The sequence below is a fragment of the Scyliorhinus torazame genome, chromosome 6, assembly GCF_047496885.1.
Source record: "Scyliorhinus torazame isolate Kashiwa2021f chromosome 6, sScyTor2.1, whole genome shotgun sequence".
Taxonomy (NCBI): domain Eukaryota; kingdom Metazoa; phylum Chordata; class Chondrichthyes; order Carcharhiniformes; family Scyliorhinidae; genus Scyliorhinus; species Scyliorhinus torazame.
Window position 1 is genome coordinate 20618806 of NC_092712.1, and position 22307 is coordinate 20641112.

Here is a 22307-nt window from a genome sequence, read left to right on the forward strand (position 1 = left end):
GTGGAAAGTATGGAGCCTGAGACTAAAATGAATTAAGAACTAATGGGGATCTGGTGGTGCTGTCACGCATATACTGGATCGCACAACAATTTTTTGGACTAAATTGAAAGCGTAGTAAATTCAGATATTGTTAAAATAAGTAATTTCCTTGTCCTGTTTAATGTAGATTTCTGAGTGTTCAATAGCTTTGAGTGCATTTGAGAGTTTTGAATGAGACAAAGCAGAGTCGAATTCATTCTAAATGCGAACCTTGGATGTTTAATTATAATTGAGAGCACTCAACCCACTTGAACTCAAAAATCATGTCAAAATGTTTGGCTGGTGAGTCTTCTGAGGAAAGGTATCCCACGGTTAATGCCACAACACATACATTGATAGAACAGACCATTGGCATCTTAAAGATGCAATTCCGATATTTGGACAGGTTAGTCAGCATTCTCCGGTACACTCACATCACACATCATGTAACTTAATGTATCCTACACCAGCTACCACTGCAAAGGGGATGTCTTGTCAGATTGGGGAAAGGGACACTCACATGATTGAGTGGAGGTGAAAATGTACTCGGAGCCAGAATGGGGAGCGAGTCTCCAGCAGCTGCCCAGCTGCGAGTCACAGCCAGACTGGCTGGAGAGCCAAGTAAAGAAGTGTTTGTTTAGATTGCTCACCTTGTAAAGTCTGTTCTTGTCTATGTCCAGGGGAGGGGAGGGCGTGTCCAGCATGGTGTGCAGGGCCTGGGCACCACCTTATGCCAATCTAGAGGGTTTGGGCCATAATACTGGGTTGCAAATGACAGTCAGAATTAGAGGAGACATCTCCAGGCTCTAGATTGGGAACAGGCAGTGTAGGGGCGGGTTCTCGATGGTCTCATTTGGGTGCGGGAGGGGGCGGGGTCCGTACATGTCACTGTGTAATAAGCCTTAGGAAGTGGAGGGGTAAGGTCCACAAAGGGCATAGACATATCTACCTCAAACAATTGGGGCAGCACGGTGGAACAGTGGTGAGCACTGCTGCCTCACAGTGCCAGGGACCCGGGTTCAATTCCGCCCATGGGTAATAATAATCTTTATCGTCATATGTAGGCTTACATTAAAACTGCAATGACGTTACCGTGACAAGCCCCTAGTCACCACATTCCGGCGCCTGTTCGGGTATACAGAGGGAGAATTCAGAATATCCAAATTACCGAACAGCATGTCTTTCGGGAATTGTGGGAGGAAACCGGAGCTCCCGGAGGAAACCCACGCAGACACGGGGAGAACGTGCAGACTCCGCACAGACAGTGACCCAAACCGTGCCGTCCATTGACTGCGTGGAGTTTGCACTCTCTCCCCAGTCTGCATGAGTTTCTTCCGGGTGCTCCAGGTTCCTCCCACAGTCCCGCAGGTTAGGTGGACTGGCCACGCTAAATAATTGTCCCGTAGTCTGCAAAGATATGCAGATTGGTGGGGTTACAGGACAGGGCAGGGGAGTGAGCCCAGGTATGGGCTTTCAGAGGGTCGGTGCAGATTCAATCGACCGAATGGCCTCCTTCTGCACTCTCGGGGTTCAATGTCTTCTTCTGTCTCCAGACATTTGACCCATCTTCACAAGGGAGCTCCAGATTAGCCGCGTTGAACCTTTGCAAACTTTATACCTTTCTTACAATTTTTTGCCAACTGTCCCACCTTTGCAGAGGTGACTTGTGTGCCCGTTGTTTGTCTATGTATTTTTGCGGTTGTGGGTTTGTGTGTGTGTCTGAATTTTTAAGAAGAGATAGATAGTTCCACTTTGAGGTTACAAATATGAGTTTACTACTTGTTGCAACTTGTCAAAAAGTTTTGGTTTGTTACAAATCGATTGTTCTGCGTTTATGGAAACAAGTCTGGTCAAAGTCTCTTATTCTGCTTATCAGTTATGAAGGTAAATATTGACTATTTTGGTGAGTAAATTAAACTGTTAAATCACTGTTAGAACCTGTGGACTATTGGGGATAGATATTCCATGCACGCCTCAATCCCGGTCATCATTGATGTGATATATGCTTTTTAGGGAAGAGTTGTATGGAAAGCACTTCCTGTACAAAGTATTCCCTCATCCCAAACAATCAGCATATCTCCTCTTATTAATTTGCAAGTATATTTTCAACCCCTTTTGAACGTTACTGATTGCCTGAGGAATGGGACCATTTGGGTTTTGTGGTTTTCTGATGGGGGGGGAAAAGTAATACCGAATCCTACAGACAAAATGTTAAACATTCCTGAACTGGTTTGAGTTCACTGATATCAATCCTGAAGTAAAAGTTGTCTTTCTGTTGACTTACCTTCACCCTGGTGAGCACATGGACATCCTCCGGTGGCTGTTGTGATGACACAGAGAATAGAATTCAGTTTAAAACAAGATGATTAATCATAGTGATAACTAACCTACCTGTATTCTGCTGATTCGGCCGTAAACAGGGATTCTCCGCCCGATTGCCGATTATGATATCGCCATCGGACAATGGAGAATCCAGCCCAAACACTCCTCCGGCCAAATTCCAGGGGGAAATAAGTGTAATCGGAGAAAATTCAGGTGGTCTTAAATGTGCGCAAATCCACATGTCTTGGTGTCGTCAGCAAATTTGCATATGGTTTTCTATTCCGTTGTCTACGTTTTTAATGTGCCAATTGATTGAGGCCTTGACACAGCTGTTTGCAATCGTCATACCCTGCCAGAATGCTGGCCTACTCTCTGTCTCTGCCACCGGCCAATTTCCCTGCTAGGTCATTGATTTTTAGTCATTTACTAACAAGAACTTGAAGTATTGCTGAAAAAGAGACATGCTCTCGAAGCTTTTTGTCTTACACTCATCAGAATCACCTGGGAAATACAACAGTGAATTTAGTTTTTTAATTCGTTCATGGGATGTAAGCAACCTGGCTGAGCCAGCACTTATTATCCATCCCTAATTGCCCATGAGAAGGTTCTGGTGAGCTGCCTTCTTGATTTGCAGCAGTCCATGGGCTGGCGTGGGTACACCAGAGAAATCTCGAGAATTCTAACCCAGCGACAGAGGAGGAACGGTGATATATTTCCAAATGAGGATGGTGAGTAACTCAGAGGGGAACCACCAGGTGGCGATGTTCCCAGGTTCCCCTGCCCTTACCCTTCTAGGTGGCAGCAGTCATGGGTTAGCAGCGTGCTGCCTAAGGAGCCTCAGTGAGTTACTGCAGTGCATCTTGTAAATGGCACAGACGGCCGCCACTGTGCGTCGGTGCTGGAGGGATGGGGTGCCAATCACTGGGAGTGTCGCCCAGAGGCGGTTCACTCTTCCCAGCCAAACAAATTTGTGGATGGGGTGCCAATCAAGCGGGGCTGCTTTGTCCTGGATGGTGTTGAGCTCTTTGAGTGTTGTGGGAGCGGCACTCATCCAGGCAAGTGGAGAGTATTCCATTATACTCCTGATGTGTGCCTTGTAGATAGTGGGCAGGCTTTGGGGAGCCAGGAGGTGAGTTATTCACTGCAGGATTCCCTCTGACCTGCTCTGGTAGCCACAGTATTTATATAGCTAGTCCAGTTCAGTTTGTGGTCAATGGTAACCCCCAGGACTTTGACTGTTCCCTGAACTTTTGTTCAGGTGAAAAGGAGTAAAGGTGTACATGTTCCTTCTGTCTGAACAGGATAGGGCCCTGTGTGTGAATCTATCTATCAATTAGCAGGCGTAAGTGAGTCATTTTGCGTGCCTGGCTGACAATCTTAATTTGATTTTCAGTGTAATTCTTAGCATGATCAGGAAAATTTAGCAAGTATTGTCCAATCATAGAATCAGATATAGAGCAGGATTCTCTGTCATGGAGACTATGTTCTCCCATTGGAGCTGAATCGCTCCTGGTTTGCGCTGTTGCTGGGAGTGTCGCCCAGAGGCAATTCACTCTCCCCAGCCTTGCAAATTTATGCATAGCATGGATCGCGAAGGATTCCATTGTGAATCCAGCTGTCGGGTCACCCACTCACAAATGGCAAGCCCGATTGCCAGCCCCCCTCCCCCTCACAACGTAAATTCTGCACCCCCCCCCACTGACAAGTAGGGATATACTCCGGCCCCCACCAAGGGAATTACTGGGACCCCCCCAAAACAGTATACATGCATGAGGGTGACCCAACCCCCCCCCCCGCCTACCCCACCATCAGAGACCCCCACCAGACTCCTCATCGGAGACCCCCAGCAGTGACCCCCCATAACTGAGAGCCCCCCCTAATGGGGAAGTCCCATATCAGAAAACCCCATACCAGAGACTCCACCCATTTAACAGAACCCCCTATAACAGAGAACCCCCATATCCGTGAACCCCCATTACAGAGACCCCCCATAACAAACACCCAACCACACCCATCAATCACCCCTGCCTGGAAGCTAAAGAGACCTCCAGGCAGAAACAGTGAAAGAAGCATTGCTTTTTCATTCACCTGGCCCTTACATGTGCTGCCTCAGACAGATGTCAAGAAAGCAGCAGTTGTAACTTCATCTAAAGCAAAAGCCACATCACAAGGCTTTCGGCCCCCTCAGAACCTTTGACCTGCAAGCCATTTATTCACTCCAAAGAGAAATAGCTTTTAGTAGGCTGTAACTGACAGCTTCCTGGAGCGATGTTTATAATATTTCAGCTAGAATCGAGAGCTCAAGGCCACATCAAAAGCAGTTAAGTGCTTTCTAATGAGAAAAAGAGCAAATGAGAGCACTTAACTCCGAGATGTTTATAAACATTGCAGTTAGGTTCAAAGCAGGTGCAACATAGCCAGCCTGCAGCATAATAGACACCCTGATCAGGTTGCCACTTGCTGTGTATCGCACTAACTCATAAATGAGCTTAAGGCCACCACTTTCGGTCCTAGTCTACCTCAGCTCAACCTGGAAGGGTATTTTAACTATTTTAGAAACATTGTTTCTCTGCAGTGACAGCAGTGGTCTTCCCCGTTAACTGTCCCGCCATCATCTGATCCTGCTGCTGTCAATGAGGTTTCCTGTTAGGCGCACCCCCGCTACGGTGGAATCCATGGCAGGGAGGTCACCGTCGGCAGGACTGGAAGATCCCGCCAGCAGAAACAGTCAGAAAATCTCGCCCCTTATGTGAGTATGTGTGTCACTTGAAGTGTCACTTTGGAGAGGCGGTGGCATAATGGTATTGTGACGAGGCGAGTAATCCAGAGATCTGCCGCAATACTCTGCAGTTCGAATCCCACCATGGCCGATGGTGAATTTAATAAAAATCTGGAAAGAAAAGTCAATTGATTACGTACATAAAAAGCAAGAGGGTAGCCAGGGAAAGGGTTGGCCCACTGAAGGATAGGCAAAGGAATCTGTGTGGAGCCAGAGGAAATGGGCGAGGTACTAAATGAATACTTTGCATCAGTATTGACCAAAGAGAAGGAATTGGTGGATGTTGAGTCTGGAGAAGGGTGTGTAGATAGCCTGGGTCACATTGAAATCCAAAAAGACGAGGTGTTGGGCATCTTGAAAAATATTAAGGTAGATAAGTCCCCAGGGCCTGATGGGATCTACCCCAGAATACTGAAGGAGGCTAGAGAGGAAATTGCTGAGACCTTGACAGAAATCTTTGGATCCTCACTGTCTTCAGGTGATGTCCCGGAGGACTGGAGAATAGCAAATGTTGTTCCTTTGTTTAAGAAGGGTAGCAAGGATAATCCAGGGAACTACAGGCCGGTGAGCCTTACGTCAGTGGGAGGAAAATTACTGGAGAGAATTCTTCGAGACAGGATCTACTCCCATTTGGAAGAAAATGGACGTATTAGTGAGAGGCAGCACGGTTTTGTGAAAGGGAGGTCGTGTCTCACTAACTTAAAAAAAAAAAATATTTGTATTCTCCTCCTTTTTCACATTTCCTCCCACATTTACACCCATCAACATTAGTTAGGCCACACTTGGAGTATAGTGCTCAATTCTGGTCGCCACACTGCCAGAAGGATGTGGAGGCTTTAGAGAGGGTGCAGAAGAGATTTACCAGGATGTTGCCTGGCATGGAGGGCATTAGCTATGAGGAGAGGTGGAATAAACTTGGTTTGTTCTCACTGGAACGATGGACGTTGAGGGGAGACCTGATAGAGGTCTACAAGATTATGAGGGGCATAGACAGTGGATAGTCAGAGGCTTTTTCCCAGGGTAGAGGGGTCAATTACTAGGGGGCATAGGTTTAAGGTGTGAGGGGCAAGGTTTAGAGGAGATGTACGAGGCAAGTTTTTTTACACAGAGGGTAGTGGGTGCCTGGAACTCGCTACCGGAGGAGGTGGTGGAAGCAGGGACGATAGTGACATTTAAGGGGCATCTTGACAAATACATGAATAGGATGGGAATAGAGGGATACGGACCCAGGAAGTGCAGAAGATTTTAGTTTAGACGGGCAGCAGATCGGCACAGTCCTGTTCCTGTGCTGTACTTTTCTTTGTTCTTTGTTCTTTGATTATTGGTGCACTAATGTGTCTTAGGGAAGTACAATAAAGGAAATCTGCTGTCCCTTTGACCAATGCAACTCCAGACTCAAAGCAATGTGTTTGACCCCCAAATGCCCTCTGAAATGCAGGCCTCTCCGTTCAATGGCAATTAGGGCTGGGCAATAAATGCCGCTGACTTTAACATTTTGGGAAGTCAGGCACACTGATCTCTTTCTCTACTGCAAATTACAGACGTAAACTACTTTTCTCTTTATGTCCCCCCAGAATGTGAGCTTGGCAAGGCTGGCATTGTTGCCCATCCCTAATTGCCCTTGAGCAGATTGGCTCACGGGCTCTGTTCGAGGGCAGTTGCTAGGCTGCGAGAATTCCGCTACACCGTTGTCTCCTCCTCCCCTCCCCACCCCTTGATTATTCAACATGTCCGCCATTTTGTTTTCCATTGACTCTGCCACTACTTTCACGGGGCCTATATTGCTCCTGACCGTCTTTATCTTCCTAATTTTACCGCAAATTAAAGTAACTGATAAAATGGGCGGGATTCTCTCAGCCTGCGCCGGTGCGGAGAATCGCCATGCTGGGCGCGACGCGACGCCGCCCCGACGCCAGTCTGCTGATTCTCCGGTGACTGGAGAAACGGCACCTGCGCGGTCGGCGTGGCGCCGGTCGGGGGCCGCTCTGCGCCATCCCCCCCCCCCCCCCCACCAGCGATTCTCTGCCTGGGATGGGCCGAGTGGCCGCCCACACATCTGGTCTTACCCGGCGGGACCTCGGCATCCATCTTGTCGGGGGTGGCCTGGTTGGGGGGGGGGGGGGGTCCGACCCCGGGGAGGCCTCTACCATGGCCTGGCCCGCGATCGGGGCCTACCGATGGGTGGGCCGGCCTCTCAAGGTGGGGGCCTCTTTTACTCATCGCCGGCCCCCCGTAGCCCTACGCCATATTGCATCGGGGCCGGCGCGGAGAAGGGAGCTACCGCGCATGCGCGCATTTGGCCGGTCGCAGCGCGCATGTGCAGACCCGCGGCGCCCAATTCACGCTGGTATCGTCAGCTGGAGAGGCGTGGGTCGCCCCAGTGTCGTGCTGGCCTCCTGTAGGGCAGAGCATCGCCACGCTTAGCGGTCCGATGCCGCCGTCGTTAAACTCTCCAGTTTTTACGATGACATCAACACTCTGCCAGCAGAAGGGGGAATCCCGCCCAATGTCTTTGCTGAGGAGAATAGCAATGTCATTCCAGCAGTCAACCTAATGAACCATGAGACAAGTGTGGCACTGTGCACCCACACACCCACACACAGCACCCAGGAATGTGTGCCAAATAGAAGGCTACATTTCTGCCAGCTCACCTGCCAAATGTCTTTGTTCTTCCTCTTCAATTCCCATTGCTGTTGCCATCGCAGCTGCCATGGGACAGAGAGGAGAATTCAGTTAAATCGTTTTCTAAAAAGAAAAAAGGTTTAAACTTACCTGGAAAGGCATTTTGTTTTCTTTTTGAACGTTTCAAAATTGGAAAAGAGAAGAAATGCACGACAGTAAGTCACCTGCTCCAATTCAAATGCCCACAAGAGCAACCAATCATCCCATCACAAAACAATAAATAAATAGTTAGTACAATGTAATATTAAATAAAACACCTCTGGTTGGTAAGAATGTAGGTTGGTAAATTATTAAACTTACTAACCTTTCAGAATCATAGAATCCCTACAATGCAGATAGGGGCCAATCTGCACCGACACTTGGAAAGAGCATCCTACCTAGGCCCAGTCCCCCGCATGTAACCCCACCTAAAGGGGCAATTCTAACATGGCCAATCCACCGAACCACCACATCTTTGGGCTGTGGGAGGAAATCGGAGGCACAAAAACTGATCGTCTGATCAGGAATGAGCTATCCATTTCGACCCTCTGGTTTCCGTCTGCTAATCTCAATCCTCAATCCACACTAATAGATCCCACACATTCCCATATAAACGAATATGGCTGAGATCACGTTGATTTGCAAGCACCAGTTGATCTCTACCACTTACGCCAAATCTAGGACGGAATTCTCCGCAATCGGCGCGATGTCCGGCGACCGGCGCCAAAAACGGCGCGAATCAGTCCTGCATCTTCCGCATCTTTGGCGGCCGAGCCCTAACCTTGAGGGGCTAGGCCCGCGCCGGACTGATTTCCGCCCCGCCAGCTGGCGGAAGTGCCTCGCCAGCTGGCGCGGAAATGACTTTGCCGGGCGGCGCATGCGCAGGTGCGTCAGCGGCCGCTCACGGAATCCCCGCGCATGCGCAGTGGAGGGAGTCTCTTCCGCCTCTGCCATGGTGGAAACCGTGGTGAAGGCAGAAGGAAAAGAGTGCCCCCACGGCACAGGCCCGCCCGCGGATCGGTGGGCCCCGATCGCGGGCCAGGCCACCGTGGGGGCAATCCCCGGGGCCAGATTGCCCCCAGGACCCCGGAGCCCGCCCGCGCTGCCTTGTCCCGCCGGTAAGAGAGGTGGTTTAATCCACGCCGGCGGGACAGGCATTCTAGCAGTGGGACTTCGGCCCATCCCGGCGGGGGGTCGGAGAATCCCGCCCCTGATCTCTGAAGTATTCCGACACCACACACTGCTGCCAATACACCCATAACGGTCCACGTACCCGTCTAGAATTGACCATTCTGTTTGTGCCAACTCACCGTCCAAACCTCTCTGCAGTAGGCGATCAGCTTCTGCTAACATTGCCACTTCCCCTTCTGCATTAGGACGGAGAAAAGAATTTAGTTTACATTGTGATCATTTGTTAAAGTGTTTATCAACAGACAATGGAAAGACAGGTGGGAATTTTACCTTTGAGAAGACATTGGCGCAGTGAGTGACTGGCCTATTTGTAAATAGCAGCAGGAGATCGAGGCGGGATTCTCCGACCCGCTCCGCCGACAGCGGAGTACCCGCAGAGGTGGAGAACCCCGCGTGAGTGAAGCCCCTCGCTGGCAGCGGGACTGGGGATCGCGCCTCACACCGGGGGGGGGGGGGGATGATGCAAACGGGTATTAATGACGTTGTGGCCCAGCGCCATATTCTCCGGGCCAGTGGTCTGCTTCTCTGGGCTGATAATCATGTGGGTGAGGATTAACAACAGGATGGACAAACGTGGCCCTGACATGGTGGGCCTTCTCCCTTCCCCACAATACAAGACATACCCCCCCCTCCCACACCAGATCCCCCCCCTCGCTCCGCCCCCCCTCCCCAGAGAACCCCTAAATAAAGCGACCTCTGGTCAGTCACTGTACTTTTATGCTGACATATCTTGTGCTCAAAAAGATGTGGAAGATTTGAGAAAATAGGAAAAAAAAACAGGAATGCTCATCGCCCCCTGCCCCTTGAAGATGGTCAATTATTCACCGGGAAGATCTTTTGTTCTTTGCTTATTTCAAAGTCCAAACAGTGAAGGATTGAGGAGGTTTGGGCACAGCTACGTGATTTCAGACTCATGTAAGGCACTGTCAAGCTGCCTCATTTAGCTTTAATAATAATAATCGCTTATTGTCACAAGTAGGCTTCAATGAAGTTACTGTGAAAAGCCCCTAGTTGCCACATTCTGGCGCCTGTTCGGGGAGGCCGGGATGGGAATTGAACCGTGCTGCTGCGCTGTTCTGCATTACAAGTCAGCTATTTAGCCCAGTGCCAGCCCCACACCCGTGTTGCACTTCTGGAATGTTTAGAAGCCTTTGTGCCCAGGACACGATATCTGTTCCCCACGCAACAAGAACGGCCTCATAATCTTTGACCATAAGACATAGGAGCAGAATTAGGCCACTTGGCCCATCGGGTCTGCTCCGCCATTCAATCACGGCTGATATTTTCTCATCCCCATTCTCCTGCCTTCTCCCCATAACCCCTGATCCCCTTATTAATCATGAACCTATCTATCTCTGTCTTAAAGACACTCAGTGATTTGGCCTCCACAGCCTTCTGCGGCAAAGAGTTCCACAGATTCACCACCCTCTGGCTGAAGAAATTCCTCCTCATCTCTGTTTTAAAGGATCGTCCCTTTAGTCTGAGATGGTGTCCTCTGCTTCTAGTTTGTCCTACTTGTGGAAACATCCTCTCCATGGACACTCCATCCAGGTCTCGCAGTTTTCTGTACGTTTCAATAAGATCCCCCCTCATCCTTCTAAACTCCGAGTATAGTCCCAGAGTCCTCAACCGTTCCTCATACGACAAGTTCTTCATTCCAGGGATCATTCTTGTGAACCTCCTCTGGACCCTTTCCAAGGCCAGAACATCGTTCCTTAGATATGGAGCCCAAAACTGCTCACAATCCTCCAAATGGGGTCTGACCAGAGCCTTATACAGCCTCAGAAGTACATGAATGCTAACATTGCATTTGCCTTCCTAACTGCCGACTGAACCTGCACGTTAACCTTAAGAGAATCGGGAACAAGGACTCCCAAGTCCCTTTGTGCTTCTGATTTCCGAAGCATTTCCCCCCCCATTTAGAAAATAGTCTATGTCTCCATTTCTCCTTCCATAAGGAATATGTCCTGTGCTGTACTCCCTGAAAGGTGTCACTTCCCCCTTCCCGTCTCACATTCCTCTGATGACGAAAAACTCAATAGGGTCAACTCAGGCCCCTATACGTTCTCGTTTCAAAATGATGGGGGGCGGAATTCTCTGATAATGGGGCTATGGCCCCACGCCCGCGAGAAAACAGGCACGAATCACTCTGGACATTTTTCTAGAAAGTCCAGAGTGATTCTCCATTTTGAAGGGCGCTAGCAGGGCCCTGGAGTAGTCCACGCAGCTCCAGCTGCCGATACGGGGCCCTGCGCTTCCAGCCGTGGGTCCAGGCGACATGGCCGACCCACACAGCGGGCCGGCCCACACAATATAGGCCCCCCCAGATTGCGCGCGTCCGTCGATCGGTGGCCCCACGAGCCTGGCCATTCTGGAGCCCCCCCCCCCCCCCCGGTTATGGATCCCCCCCCCCCCCCCCCCCCCCAAACCAGGGCGGCCGTGGACTGTGTCTGCAGCTGCCACTCCGAGTGCCCGCCGAGTGGAACCATGAGTGAACCACGCCAGTTGTCGGCGGAGAATCGCTGCGTGGGCTTCTTTCAATGACCCCTGCCCAGCGCCGCATCGACCGCACGCAAGCGTGTGGCAGCGATTCGCCGGTCCACGGAGAATCGCGGGAAGGCGTCGGACCCGATCGTGCCCCATTCTCTGCCCCCGCGCTGAGCGCGATTTTGGCGTGGCGGCTCGGACAATCCCACCCCCTGATGAGTTTGGATTCCTGATTGATTCATTTTGCATCTAACTCTTCATTCCTGCTTTCAGCTGAACCTTGATCTCAATGTTCTCATTTGTAAAATCTGACAATGAGTCCAGCTGTTGATTGCTCCTCTGGCTTCTGACCCCTCCTCTAGCAGTTTTTTTCCAAGGATCTTTATTAGCCACGTCATTCCAACGGGCATGCAACATAATAATAATAATCTTTATTAGTGTCACAAGTTGGCTTACATTAACACTGCGGTGAAAATCTCCTAGTTGCCACATTCCGGCGCCTGTTTGGGTACACAGAGGGAGAATAAAAGCCAGGCCTACATGGTGGTCTTCCACTTTCACTGTGAGACCAACTTCCAAACTCCTCCTGGGATCCCACAAAGTATAGATAGGCCTCCCTCTGGTGACTCTCGTGTCTCCCCCAATATCTGGAGCCCACTGCAATTGCTGTAGATATTCCTGACCTCCCCCTTGAACCCATCACTGTAGATATTCCTATGCCCCATGTGCACCTCACCCCTCCTCACCTGGAGGCCTGTCACATACCGAGACCACCTCCACCAGAACGATGTGCACCATATTAAATATTCCCCCTTTACAGACTGCAGATGCTTCCATTGACCATGACAATACCGCCTGCAGCCCAGAACACACTCATGCACCCTCGGGATCTCTGTGTGTGAGGCACTGACCTCGGCCTCCACTTTATTGTCACAGCGGGGAAAAGCCTTTCTCCTGTCGGCACTGGGACTACGATATGTCAATGCAGAGCCTGCAGATAGGCCTGGATTTTATTTTCCATCCTGTCAATGTGGACCACAGAACTTCAGGACTAACTTTGAGTTCTCACCTCAACAATGTTGCCTGGAGAGACCAGACGAGATAAGTGACTGCCACTTACCCTCTCGGTTCTATCAAATCATGATTTCCCACCTTCCCCAGCCATGAGGTTGTGTGAACCCCCTTCCTTCTCATCCTCCCCTAGCTCCCAGCCCAACCCCAACATGAGTCTGGGTTTACCCCTCTCCTGTTGGGCCCCAGTTCTGCCTAACCTATGCCACTCATTCCTCAGCAAGCCGGTCCTCCCCTCCCTTGTTCCTCATAATTCCACCTTCCTCTTGTCATTCCTCTACCTGCCATCCCCTCGCTCCCTCTGCAAACTCACCCCCCCCCCCCCCCCCGCCCCCCAGTCTCTCAAGTACGGCCTAGCCCTGCCTGTCGCAAGAACGGCAGCAGCACATTGAAAGATCGGTGAATGTTTGTCAACATGCAGTAAAGTTGGGAAGGTACACAACACTTAAGTCTGCTGGCGAACCAGATGGGTCTAGTTCCATGCTGCTGTGGCACCGAATTAGGAGGGAGAATGTGATTCAGGTGAGTTGCGAATTTAATGAGCATCCAGGATTCCGGGCCTGGATCAACGGGAAAGCCGACCCGCCATTAGGACAACAGGAATGTTCCCTGAGGGGGAAAATTCCCACTTATTTTCACACTTCTGACTTGTGGCCTCACACCCGGTTTTGAATGCGCGCCTGCTGTGATTTCCGCTGCGAATGAGAGTGAAAATATCTGCCCTTGAAGTGAAAAAATGGAGGGGCAGCGGTGGGGAAGGAATAAATGGTGGGACTAAATGGATAAACTCTTGAAAAGGGACCCAACAGGCTCTCTCGAGTTAAAAGCAAAGTTGCCATGGTTGCCATGGTCCCAGTGACCAGAGGCTGCTTTCCCCTTTGAGGGGGAGAGCTGACTGGTGGTGATTTAACCCGAGGGTCGCCACACCTCAGGGGAGGGGGCGAGGTAGAGAAGGCGGGGCCTTCGTGAATAACCTCAGCCGGGACGGGAAACCCGCGCTGCTGGCCTCGCTCTGCATCACAAACCAGCTGTCCAGCCAACTGAGCTAACCTCTACAGTGACCTTAACTTACCTGAGCAAGAGGACATAAATAATAGGAGTGGGCGTAGGCCATAAGCTCCCATTGAGCTAGCTTTGGTATTCAATGGCTGAATTAGTACATCATCCCAACTTTCCAACCTTAGCCCTAAATGCCTTCACTTTGTTCCCAACGATCTACCCACCTCAGTCTTGAGTATACTCATGGACTGAGTATCGAGGCAACTCCACAAAGAATTCTAAAGCTTCAGAACCTTCTGAGTGAAGGTGCTTCGCCTTACTATCATGTGAGAGTACCTTTAAGACATGGATGTTTAAGCAGTGTACCTTTAAGAAAACAGTGATGTCAGAGAGTGGGTGGGGCTGAGCTCAGGTCAGCCATTTTGCAGTTTAGTTTTGCAGTTTGGAGGAAAAGAGCTGGGTGTGTGTCTGTGTTTTGCAGTGAGCTGGATCTCTGCCATGAAGGACCATCTCTGGATCATTTGGGTGATTTAAACTTATAATAGTGAAGCCTTTAACCTGATGTGATTTTGTTTAAAGGTGTTAAGTCTCTTGGAAGTTTGAAGGAATATTTTGAGGAATTATTTACTGTTGCAATATTTTCTGAGTTATCTTTGAAGTAAGGGGTGTTAAGAGATCCAATGTTTATTTGAGATGTTAAGTTGAGTTCATGGAATAAACAGTGTTTTGTGTTTAAAAACCCACGTGTCCATAATTGTAATCCCACACCTAGGGAACAAGCCGTGTGCGAGGAAAAGCAACAAATCCATTAAAGGGAGAGGTTGGTTGAACTCCATGATACATTTTGGGGTTCTGAAAACGCCTCCCCCATAACATTACCTTAGTCGTAAATAGTTGACCCTTTTCCGACTATATGATCTCTTGTTCTGCACCTTGCAGTCAGGAAGACCACCAATCAGCATCTCCCCTGCAAAACTCTCCTCTCAACAACTTTTCTGCCAAGCTCTCTAAGAATTTCTTACATTTCAAAGAGAATCTCATTGTTCGAATCGACCTTTCCCTTCAATCTCGCCTTGTGCAGCTTTTCCATCCCACAAATCCAGAGAACCTTTTCTGCACTCCATATGGTTCCCGCCGCTGGCCAATAGGATTTCTCATTGCGGGCAACCCACGCCGCTGGGAAACCCCTTGGCCTTTTTTGGGGCCTTTTGGAGTTTCCCCCCGGTCCAGCCCACACTTAGAAATGTTTTCATCTCTGGAGAACTGAACTTGCCGGTGAGGCCGTCTGAGATCAGGCCGCCATTTTGAAAGGGTGGGCCCGATCTCTCAGTAAACTTGAGGGTCTCCTCCACACCGCCCATTCACGGTCAATGTCATCCCACGCCCATGGGCATTACCCCTAACCCCCCCAAGTGAGGACACCCAGCTGTGGGGTCACTAAGGGGCCCTCCTTTTCAGGCCTTCCCACCCCCCCCCCCCCCCGCCCCTCTCACACACACTCCCCCTCCCACCCTTTTGGACCTTGGCTCTTTCAGGACCCCCACTCGTAACACCCCCACAACTTTTAGAAGGCCCTTTCATACATGCCCTTCAGCCTCCCCAACCTTCATACTCCCGCTCATCCCACATTTCATGGGCATGACCCCCCCGTCAGGCTTCGATCCTTGGCACTGACACTCTGGCAACCTGACAGTACCCCTGCCATCATGGTAGTGCCACCAGGGCATGTTGGCAGCACCAGTGTGGCATTGCCAAGGTGCCCGAGTACCGGAGGGAGAGCTAGGATTCCACCCTACCTTGTCCCTGACCACCCAGGGGTCTTCAATGGCCTAGGTGACCCCGCCCAGGTGCCGCTACGCCTGGCTGTGGGGCCCAGTGCTAAGCAGCGCAGTAGCAAGCTCTCCCAGGCAGGCGTTAGTTCCCGGGCGCTGGGACGATCCGGTACAGGCATATTTAAATGAGCCTAATGCCCCCCCCCCCCCGGGTCGTTAATGGTTCATCTGGATCTCGCCTGCGCTGGGCGAACTTGCCATGGCACCGTTTAGCTGGGCGAGATGCAGGTCACGCCGTCTCGTGAGATCCCATTAGATCTCGCGAGGTGTCCTGAGCAGATTTAGTTTTTTTTTTAAATTTTTTTAGAAATACCCAATTAATATTTTTCCAATTCAGGGGCAATTTAGCGTGGCCAATCCACCTACCCTGCACACCTTTTGGGTTGTGGGGGCGAAACCCACGCAAACGCGGGGAGAATGTGCAAACTCCACACGGACAGTGACCCAGAGCCGGGATCGAACCTGGGACCTCGGCGCCGTGGGGCCGCAGTGCTAACCCACTGCGCCGCCGTGCTGCCCACTCCTGAGCAGATTTAACAGCCTCGCGTCACCAAGTTGGGCCCTTTCTGAATGCAACAAGGCTTCCTTACTCTTGTTGTCCAACTTTCTTGTTATAAAGCCTGACATACCGTTTGCATTCCTTATTCCTAATGACTTGCTGTGTCTGCCTCCAGTCTTCCACCTTTTGCAGATGAAGTTGCTTTTCCATTCTTCCGACCAAAGTGGAGCATTTTACATTTCCATTTATTGTACTTTCCATCCGGATAACTCATTCTTGTGGCTAGATTCCCCCCTAATTCCACGAGGCCTAACTCCGTGTGGACCTTGCTGTCAATTGGTTTCGCACTAACACACAAGAAACGTTTCATCCCTTAAGCATCCCAAATGATGCTGGCACCAATGTACCTCCACATAACCTGAGCGTCAGGTTTGCCTTTGTGTCAACTTACCTTGAATCTCTTTCCGAAGTCGGTCAGACATGGGCCTTCTTGCCGCTGGCCTTCCCGCTCCTCTTCCTCTCCCTGCTCCTCGGCCTTGTGGACATGTCCTTGGTCCTACTTTCTGTGGTACTGCAATATAGAGAATAGAATTTAAATCATGAAAATTAATCACATTTGTATCAACATGCAATAGGAATCCCAGAGCAAGCAGCCCAGAAACTGGCTACGGGGTGACGCTGGGAGAGGTGGGTGCTGGGTAACTTTAAAGGCCTTTCAGAATTATCACTCTGCTGGCCAATTTCCACTCTGTAGGCGGCACCCAGTAAGCACCCGTCTCGGCATCAGGCTCGTTCTCAGCTTATTAAAGCCTCCTTTACCGTTCTACTCTCTTGCGTCGTTATTGAGGGGACTACATTCCTACTCAGAGCATTTTCTTTCTTCGAATGTTCATTAATGTTGTAAGTTGGAGCAAACTCATCAAAGGACCAAAATGAACTGGACATGTTGGAACAGGACATTTCATTTTAAATGGGCAGGTCAGGCAGACAACTGAATCAAGACAAACGGGCCGTGAGTCATGAAGCAGCCCAATCTCATTCAAAGACCAGGGCCAGTTGAAATGCAAATCACTTGCAGCCCCGGCCAGAAAGACTCACAATACCTTAATGGGATAACAATTAAAGTTGTCTAAAGCGACCATTGTCAAGAGACCAGCAGAAACCAGAGATATTGCAAGCTTTTTGTAAGGGCACTGATTAAAATCAAATTACATTATGACACCTTTTGATTGGGGAACTTGATCACTTCCATTCTGTCAACAATCAGAAAGGCTTCCTTTGTCCTGGAGCTCACCTGTGGGAGGGTCAGTGCTTGACCCGTTCAGGGTTCTGCCCTTAAAAAGTCAAGTCTGAGGAACTGTGAAGAACTCTACTCTCTTGCCTGACACACGCTTCGCCTTGCTGAAAACAGACCACGAGAACCGGAGGAACAACAGCCGTAAGGACCGGCCAGCTTGGAAGAAGATCTAAAGAAATCTGTGTCAACGTTTTTTTAACTATCCTGTCCCTGGAGCGGTGAGTATATTCCTCCAGTTCACAGAAAACTCCCTATTAGTATACCACAAGATTGCTATGGTGTTATGGTTTGCTGTTGCTATGTTTGCTGTTTGTAAATAAATAGTTGTTGCCTCTATCCACGAGTGGTCGTCCAGTTTTCATCACTACACTGGCAATGAGGAGAAAGGAAATTGGTGCTCCAACTGCACAGACAAGAGAAGAAGGCCTTTTCATTCTGATTCAAAGCAATTTCAGTATAAAAAGAGGTCTGACCTTGCCTTTTTTGGGGAAGCTTAAACCTTTCTTTAAAATTAATTTATGGGATGTGTGCGTCGCTGGTTCGGCCAGCATTTATTACCCATCCCTAGTTCTTGTTCCGAAGGTGGTGGTGAGCTGCCACCTTGAACCACTGCAGTCCTTGAGGTGTAGGTAAACCCACTGTGCTGTTAGTGAGGGAGTTCCAGGATGTTACCCCAGCGACAGTGAAGGAACGGCGTTACATTTCCAAGTCGGGGTGGTGAGTGACTTGCAGGGGAACCTCCTGGTGGCGGGGTTCCCAGGTATCTGCTGCTCTTGTCCTTCTAGATGGTAGTGGTCATGGGTTTGGGCGGTGCTGTCTAAGGATCCTTGTGAATTACTGCAGTGCATCTTGCGGATGGTACACATGGCTGCCACTGTTCATCGGTGGTGGAGGATTTGAATGCTTGTGGAAGAGGGAGCAATCAAGCGGGCTGCTTTGTCCTGGATGGTGTCGAGCTTCTTGAGTGTTGTTGGAGCTGCGCTCATCCAGGCAAGTGGAGAGTATTCCATTGCACTCCTGACTTGTGCCTTGTAGATGGTGGACAGGCTTTCGGGGGTCAGGAGGTGAGTTACTCGCTGCAGGATTCCTAGCCTTTGACCTGCCCTGGTAACCACAGTATTAATATGGCTGGGCCCAGTTCAGTTTCTGATCAATGGTAACCCCCAGGATGTTGATTGTGGGGGATTCAGCGATGGTGATGCCATTGAATGTCAAGGGGTGATGGTTAGATCTTCTCTTGTAGGAGATGGTCATTGCCTGGCACTTGTGTGGCATGAATGTAACTTGCCACTTGTCAGCCCAAGCCTGGATATTGTCCAGGTCTTGCTGCATTTGGACATGGACTGCTTCACTATCTGAGGAGTCGCGAATGGTGCTGAACATTGTGCAGTCATCTGTGAACATCCCCACTTCTGACCTTAGTCAGGATGTGGGGCAGAACATAAATCAGGAGATAGAAAAGAAAATATAGAAAAGGCAATATTACAATAATCATGGGGAACATAAATATGCAGGTGGACTGGGAAAATCAGGTTGGTCGTGGATCCCAAGAAAAGGAATTTGTGGAATGTCTAAGAGATGTTTTTTTGGAGCAGCTTGTGACAGAGCCAACTAGGGAACAGGCAATTCTGGATTTGTTGATGTGTAATAAGGCAGACTTGATTAGGGAACTTAAGGTGAAAAACGTTTAGGGAACAGTGACCACAATATGATAGAATTTACCCTGCAGTTTGAGAGGGAGAAGCTGCAATCAGATGTAACGGTATTACAATTAAATAAGGCTAACTACAAAGACATGAGGGGGGAGCTGACCAGAGTTGATTGGAAACTGTTGGGGTGCTGTTTGGATACTGTTGGGGAGGATGGCCTATCAGGGGATAACAGCAGCAGCAGCCAGAGCAGTAACACCACGGTTGGCTCTGTTGTTGAGCAGGGTGGGACAAAGCGCAGAAGAACAATAGTTATAGGGAACGCCATAGTCAGAGGCACAGATAGATGCTTCTGCGGACGTGAAAGAGACTGCAGGATGGTATGTTGCCTCTCTGGTTCCAGGGTCCAGGATGCCTCTGAATGGGCAGGGGGCATTCTGAAGGGGGAGGATGAACAGACAGAGATCAAGGTACATATTGGTAGCAATGACATAGGCAGGAAGAGTGACAAGGTCCTGCAGCAGGAGTTCAGGGAGTTGGGCAGAAAGTTAATGGGCTGGATTCTCCCAAAATGGGCCTGTGTCCCCATGCTGGCGTACAAACAGTGGAGTTTTACTCCAGAGATTCCTAGAAAAACAATGAACGAATTCAATGCCCTGCAGGGGGCTAGCACAGACCCGGAGTAAATCTCACAGCTTTAGCTACGGATATAGGCCCCCGCACTTCCAGTTTGGAGTCCGCGCATGTGCACGGCAGCGGCCTCCAGGGCCGCGGTGAGCTGTATGGCAGACTCGGACTGTGGAGCCAGACGGAAAAATGAGACCCCCCTCCGATCGGCCGGGCGCCCGGGCATCAAACCGCGTGGATCTAACCCCCGGTCGCCTATAAGGCCCCCCCTGTTGTCCGATCCCCCTGCGGAGAATAGCCGTGGGCCAGATTACGGCATGAAACTGGATTCTCCGCCCCTGCGCCAAACGCAATTTCGGAGCGGGGCTGCGGACAATCCAGGCCAGGATCTCTCGGGTTGTAATCTCTGGATTACTCCCTGTGCCACGTGCCAGTGAGACTCGAAATAGGAAGATAGTGCAGCTAAACACGTAGCTACACAGTTGGCATAGGAGGGAGGGTTTCAGATATATGGACCATCGGGTTCTCTTCTGGGGCAGGTGGGACCTGTACGAGAAGGACGGGTGGGACATAAATATCCAGGGGCTGGTTATCCTAAACTGGTGGGACATAAATATCCAGGGGCTGGTTTAGCACACTGGGCTAAATAGCTGGCTTTTAAAGCAGACCAAGGCAGGCCAGCAGCATGGTTCAATTCCCATACCAGCCTTCCCGAACAGGCACCGGAATGTGGCGACTAGGGGCTTTTTACAGTAACTTCATTTGAAGCCTACTTGTGACAATAAGTGATTTTCATTTTCATCCTGGCCGCAAGGTTTGCTACAGTCACTCGGGAGGGTTTAAACTAGTGTGCAGGGGGTGTGGGAGTCAGAATAATAGGTCAGTAGATTAAATTATTGAGGGGGAACGAGAGAATAGAGCTAGTAAGACTCAGAGGAAGAGCAGGCAGGGACATGTTGCTGAATACACCGGGACTAGTGGTCTGAAGTGCACGTGAGAAGCATAACTTAGAGCTTGGATTTGTACTTGGAAAGATGATGGTGTTGCCATTGCAGAGAATTGGTTGAGGGAAGGACAGGATTGGCAGCTAAATGTTCCAGGATTTAGATGTTTCAGGCGGGATAGAGGGGGATGTAAAAGGGATTGGGGAGTTGCACTACTGCTTAAGGAGAATATCACAGCTGTACTACGAAGGACACCTTGGAAGGCTCATACAACGAGGCAATATGGGTAGAGCTCAAGAATAGGGAATGGTACAGTCACAATGTTGGGGGTTTACTACAGGCTTCCCAACAGCCAGCAGGAGGTAGAGAAACAGATATGTAGACAGATTTTGGAAAGGTGTAAAAGCAACAGGGTTGTTGTGGTGGGCGATTTTAACTTCCCCTATATTGACTGGGACACCCATTCATGCTGGAGGCTTGGATGGAGCAGAGTTTGTAAGGAGCACCCAGGAGGGTTTTGTGAAACAATATGTAGATAGTCCAACTAGGAAAGGGACCGTACTGGACCTGACATTGGGGAATTAGGCTGACCAGGTGGTCGACGTTTCAGTAGGGGAGCAGATCGGGAGCACTGACCACAATTCAGTAAGCTTTAAGGTAGTGATGGATAAAGATAAGTGTAGTCCTCAGGTGAATGTGCTAAATTGGGGGGAGTCTAATTATAACAATATTAGGCAGGAACTCAAGAATCTAGATTGGGGGCAGATGTTTAAGGGCAAATCAACATCTGGCATGTGAGAGGCTTTCAAATGTCAGTTGATAGGAATTCAGGACCGGCACGTTCCTGTGAGGAAGAAGGGTAAATATGGCAAGTTTCAGGAACCTTGGATAACGAGGGATATAGTGAGCCTTGTCCAAAATAAAGGAAGCATTTGTAAGGGCTGCAAGGTTGGGAACTGACAAAGCCCGTGTGGAATATAAGGACAGTAGGAAGGAACTTAAGCAAGGAGTCAGGAGGGCTAAATGGGGTCATGAAAAGTAAATGGCAAACAGGATGAGTGAAAATCCAAAGGTTTTTTACACGTATATAAAGAGGGTAGCCAGGGAGAGGGTTAGGCCACTCAAGGACATGGGAGGGAATCTATGCATGGAACCAGAGGAAATGGGCGAGGTACTAAATGACTACTTTGTATCAGTATTCACCAAAGAGAAGGACTTGGTTGATGATGAGTCTGGGGAAGTGTGTGTAGATAGCCGGGTCACATTGAGATCCAAAAAGATGAGGTGTTGGACATCTTGAAAAACATTAAGGTAGATAAGTCCCCAGGGCCTGATGGAATCGACCCCAGAATACTGAGAGAGGCAAGGGAGGAAATTGCTGAGGCCTTGACAGAAATCTTTGTATCCTCACTGGCTACAGGGGAGGTCCCAGAGGATTGGAAAATAGTCAGTGTTGTTCCTTTGTTTGAAGCCTTACATATGTGGCAGGGAAATTATTTGAGAGGATTTTTCGAGATAGGATTTATTCCCATTTGGAAACAAATGGACATGTTAGTGATGGACAGCATGGTTTTGTGAAGGGGAGGTCTGTCTCACTGACTTGATTGGATTTTTTGAGAAAGTGACAAGGATGATTGATGCAGGTAGGGCAATGGATGTTGTCTACATGGGCTTCAGTAAGGCCTTTGACAAGGTCCCTCATCGCAGACTGGTACAGATGGCGAAGTCGCATCGGATCAGGGGCGAGCTGGCAAGGTGGATACAGAACTGGCTCTGTCATAGAAGGCAGCGAGTAGCAATGGAAGGGTGCTTTTCTGATTGGAGGGCTGTGACGAGTGGTGTTCCGCAGGGATCAGTGCTGGGACTGTGCCTGTCTCCAACATGTCCTTAATTCCTCCTCCCTGGCTTTGACCCTCTAATCCCCTCTTCTA

General features: G+C 49.7%; 1 protein-coding gene across 1 annotated transcript in view; it reads right to left on the bottom strand.

Moving 5' to 3' along the window:
- Positions 1-22307, bottom strand: part of LOC140425674 (uncharacterized) — a 456765-nt gene that overhangs the window by 153964 nt on the left and 280494 nt on the right. The window contains exons 23-26 of the mRNA XM_072510172.1: positions 16311-16430; positions 9091-9147; positions 7771-7824; positions 2303-2338 (exon numbers count right to left, since the gene is read on the bottom strand). Coding sequence (XP_072366273.1) covers positions 2303-2338; positions 7771-7824; positions 9091-9147; positions 16311-16430 — 267 coding nt within the window. The remainder of the gene's footprint in view (positions 1-2302; positions 2339-7770; positions 7825-9090; positions 9148-16310; positions 16431-22307) is intronic.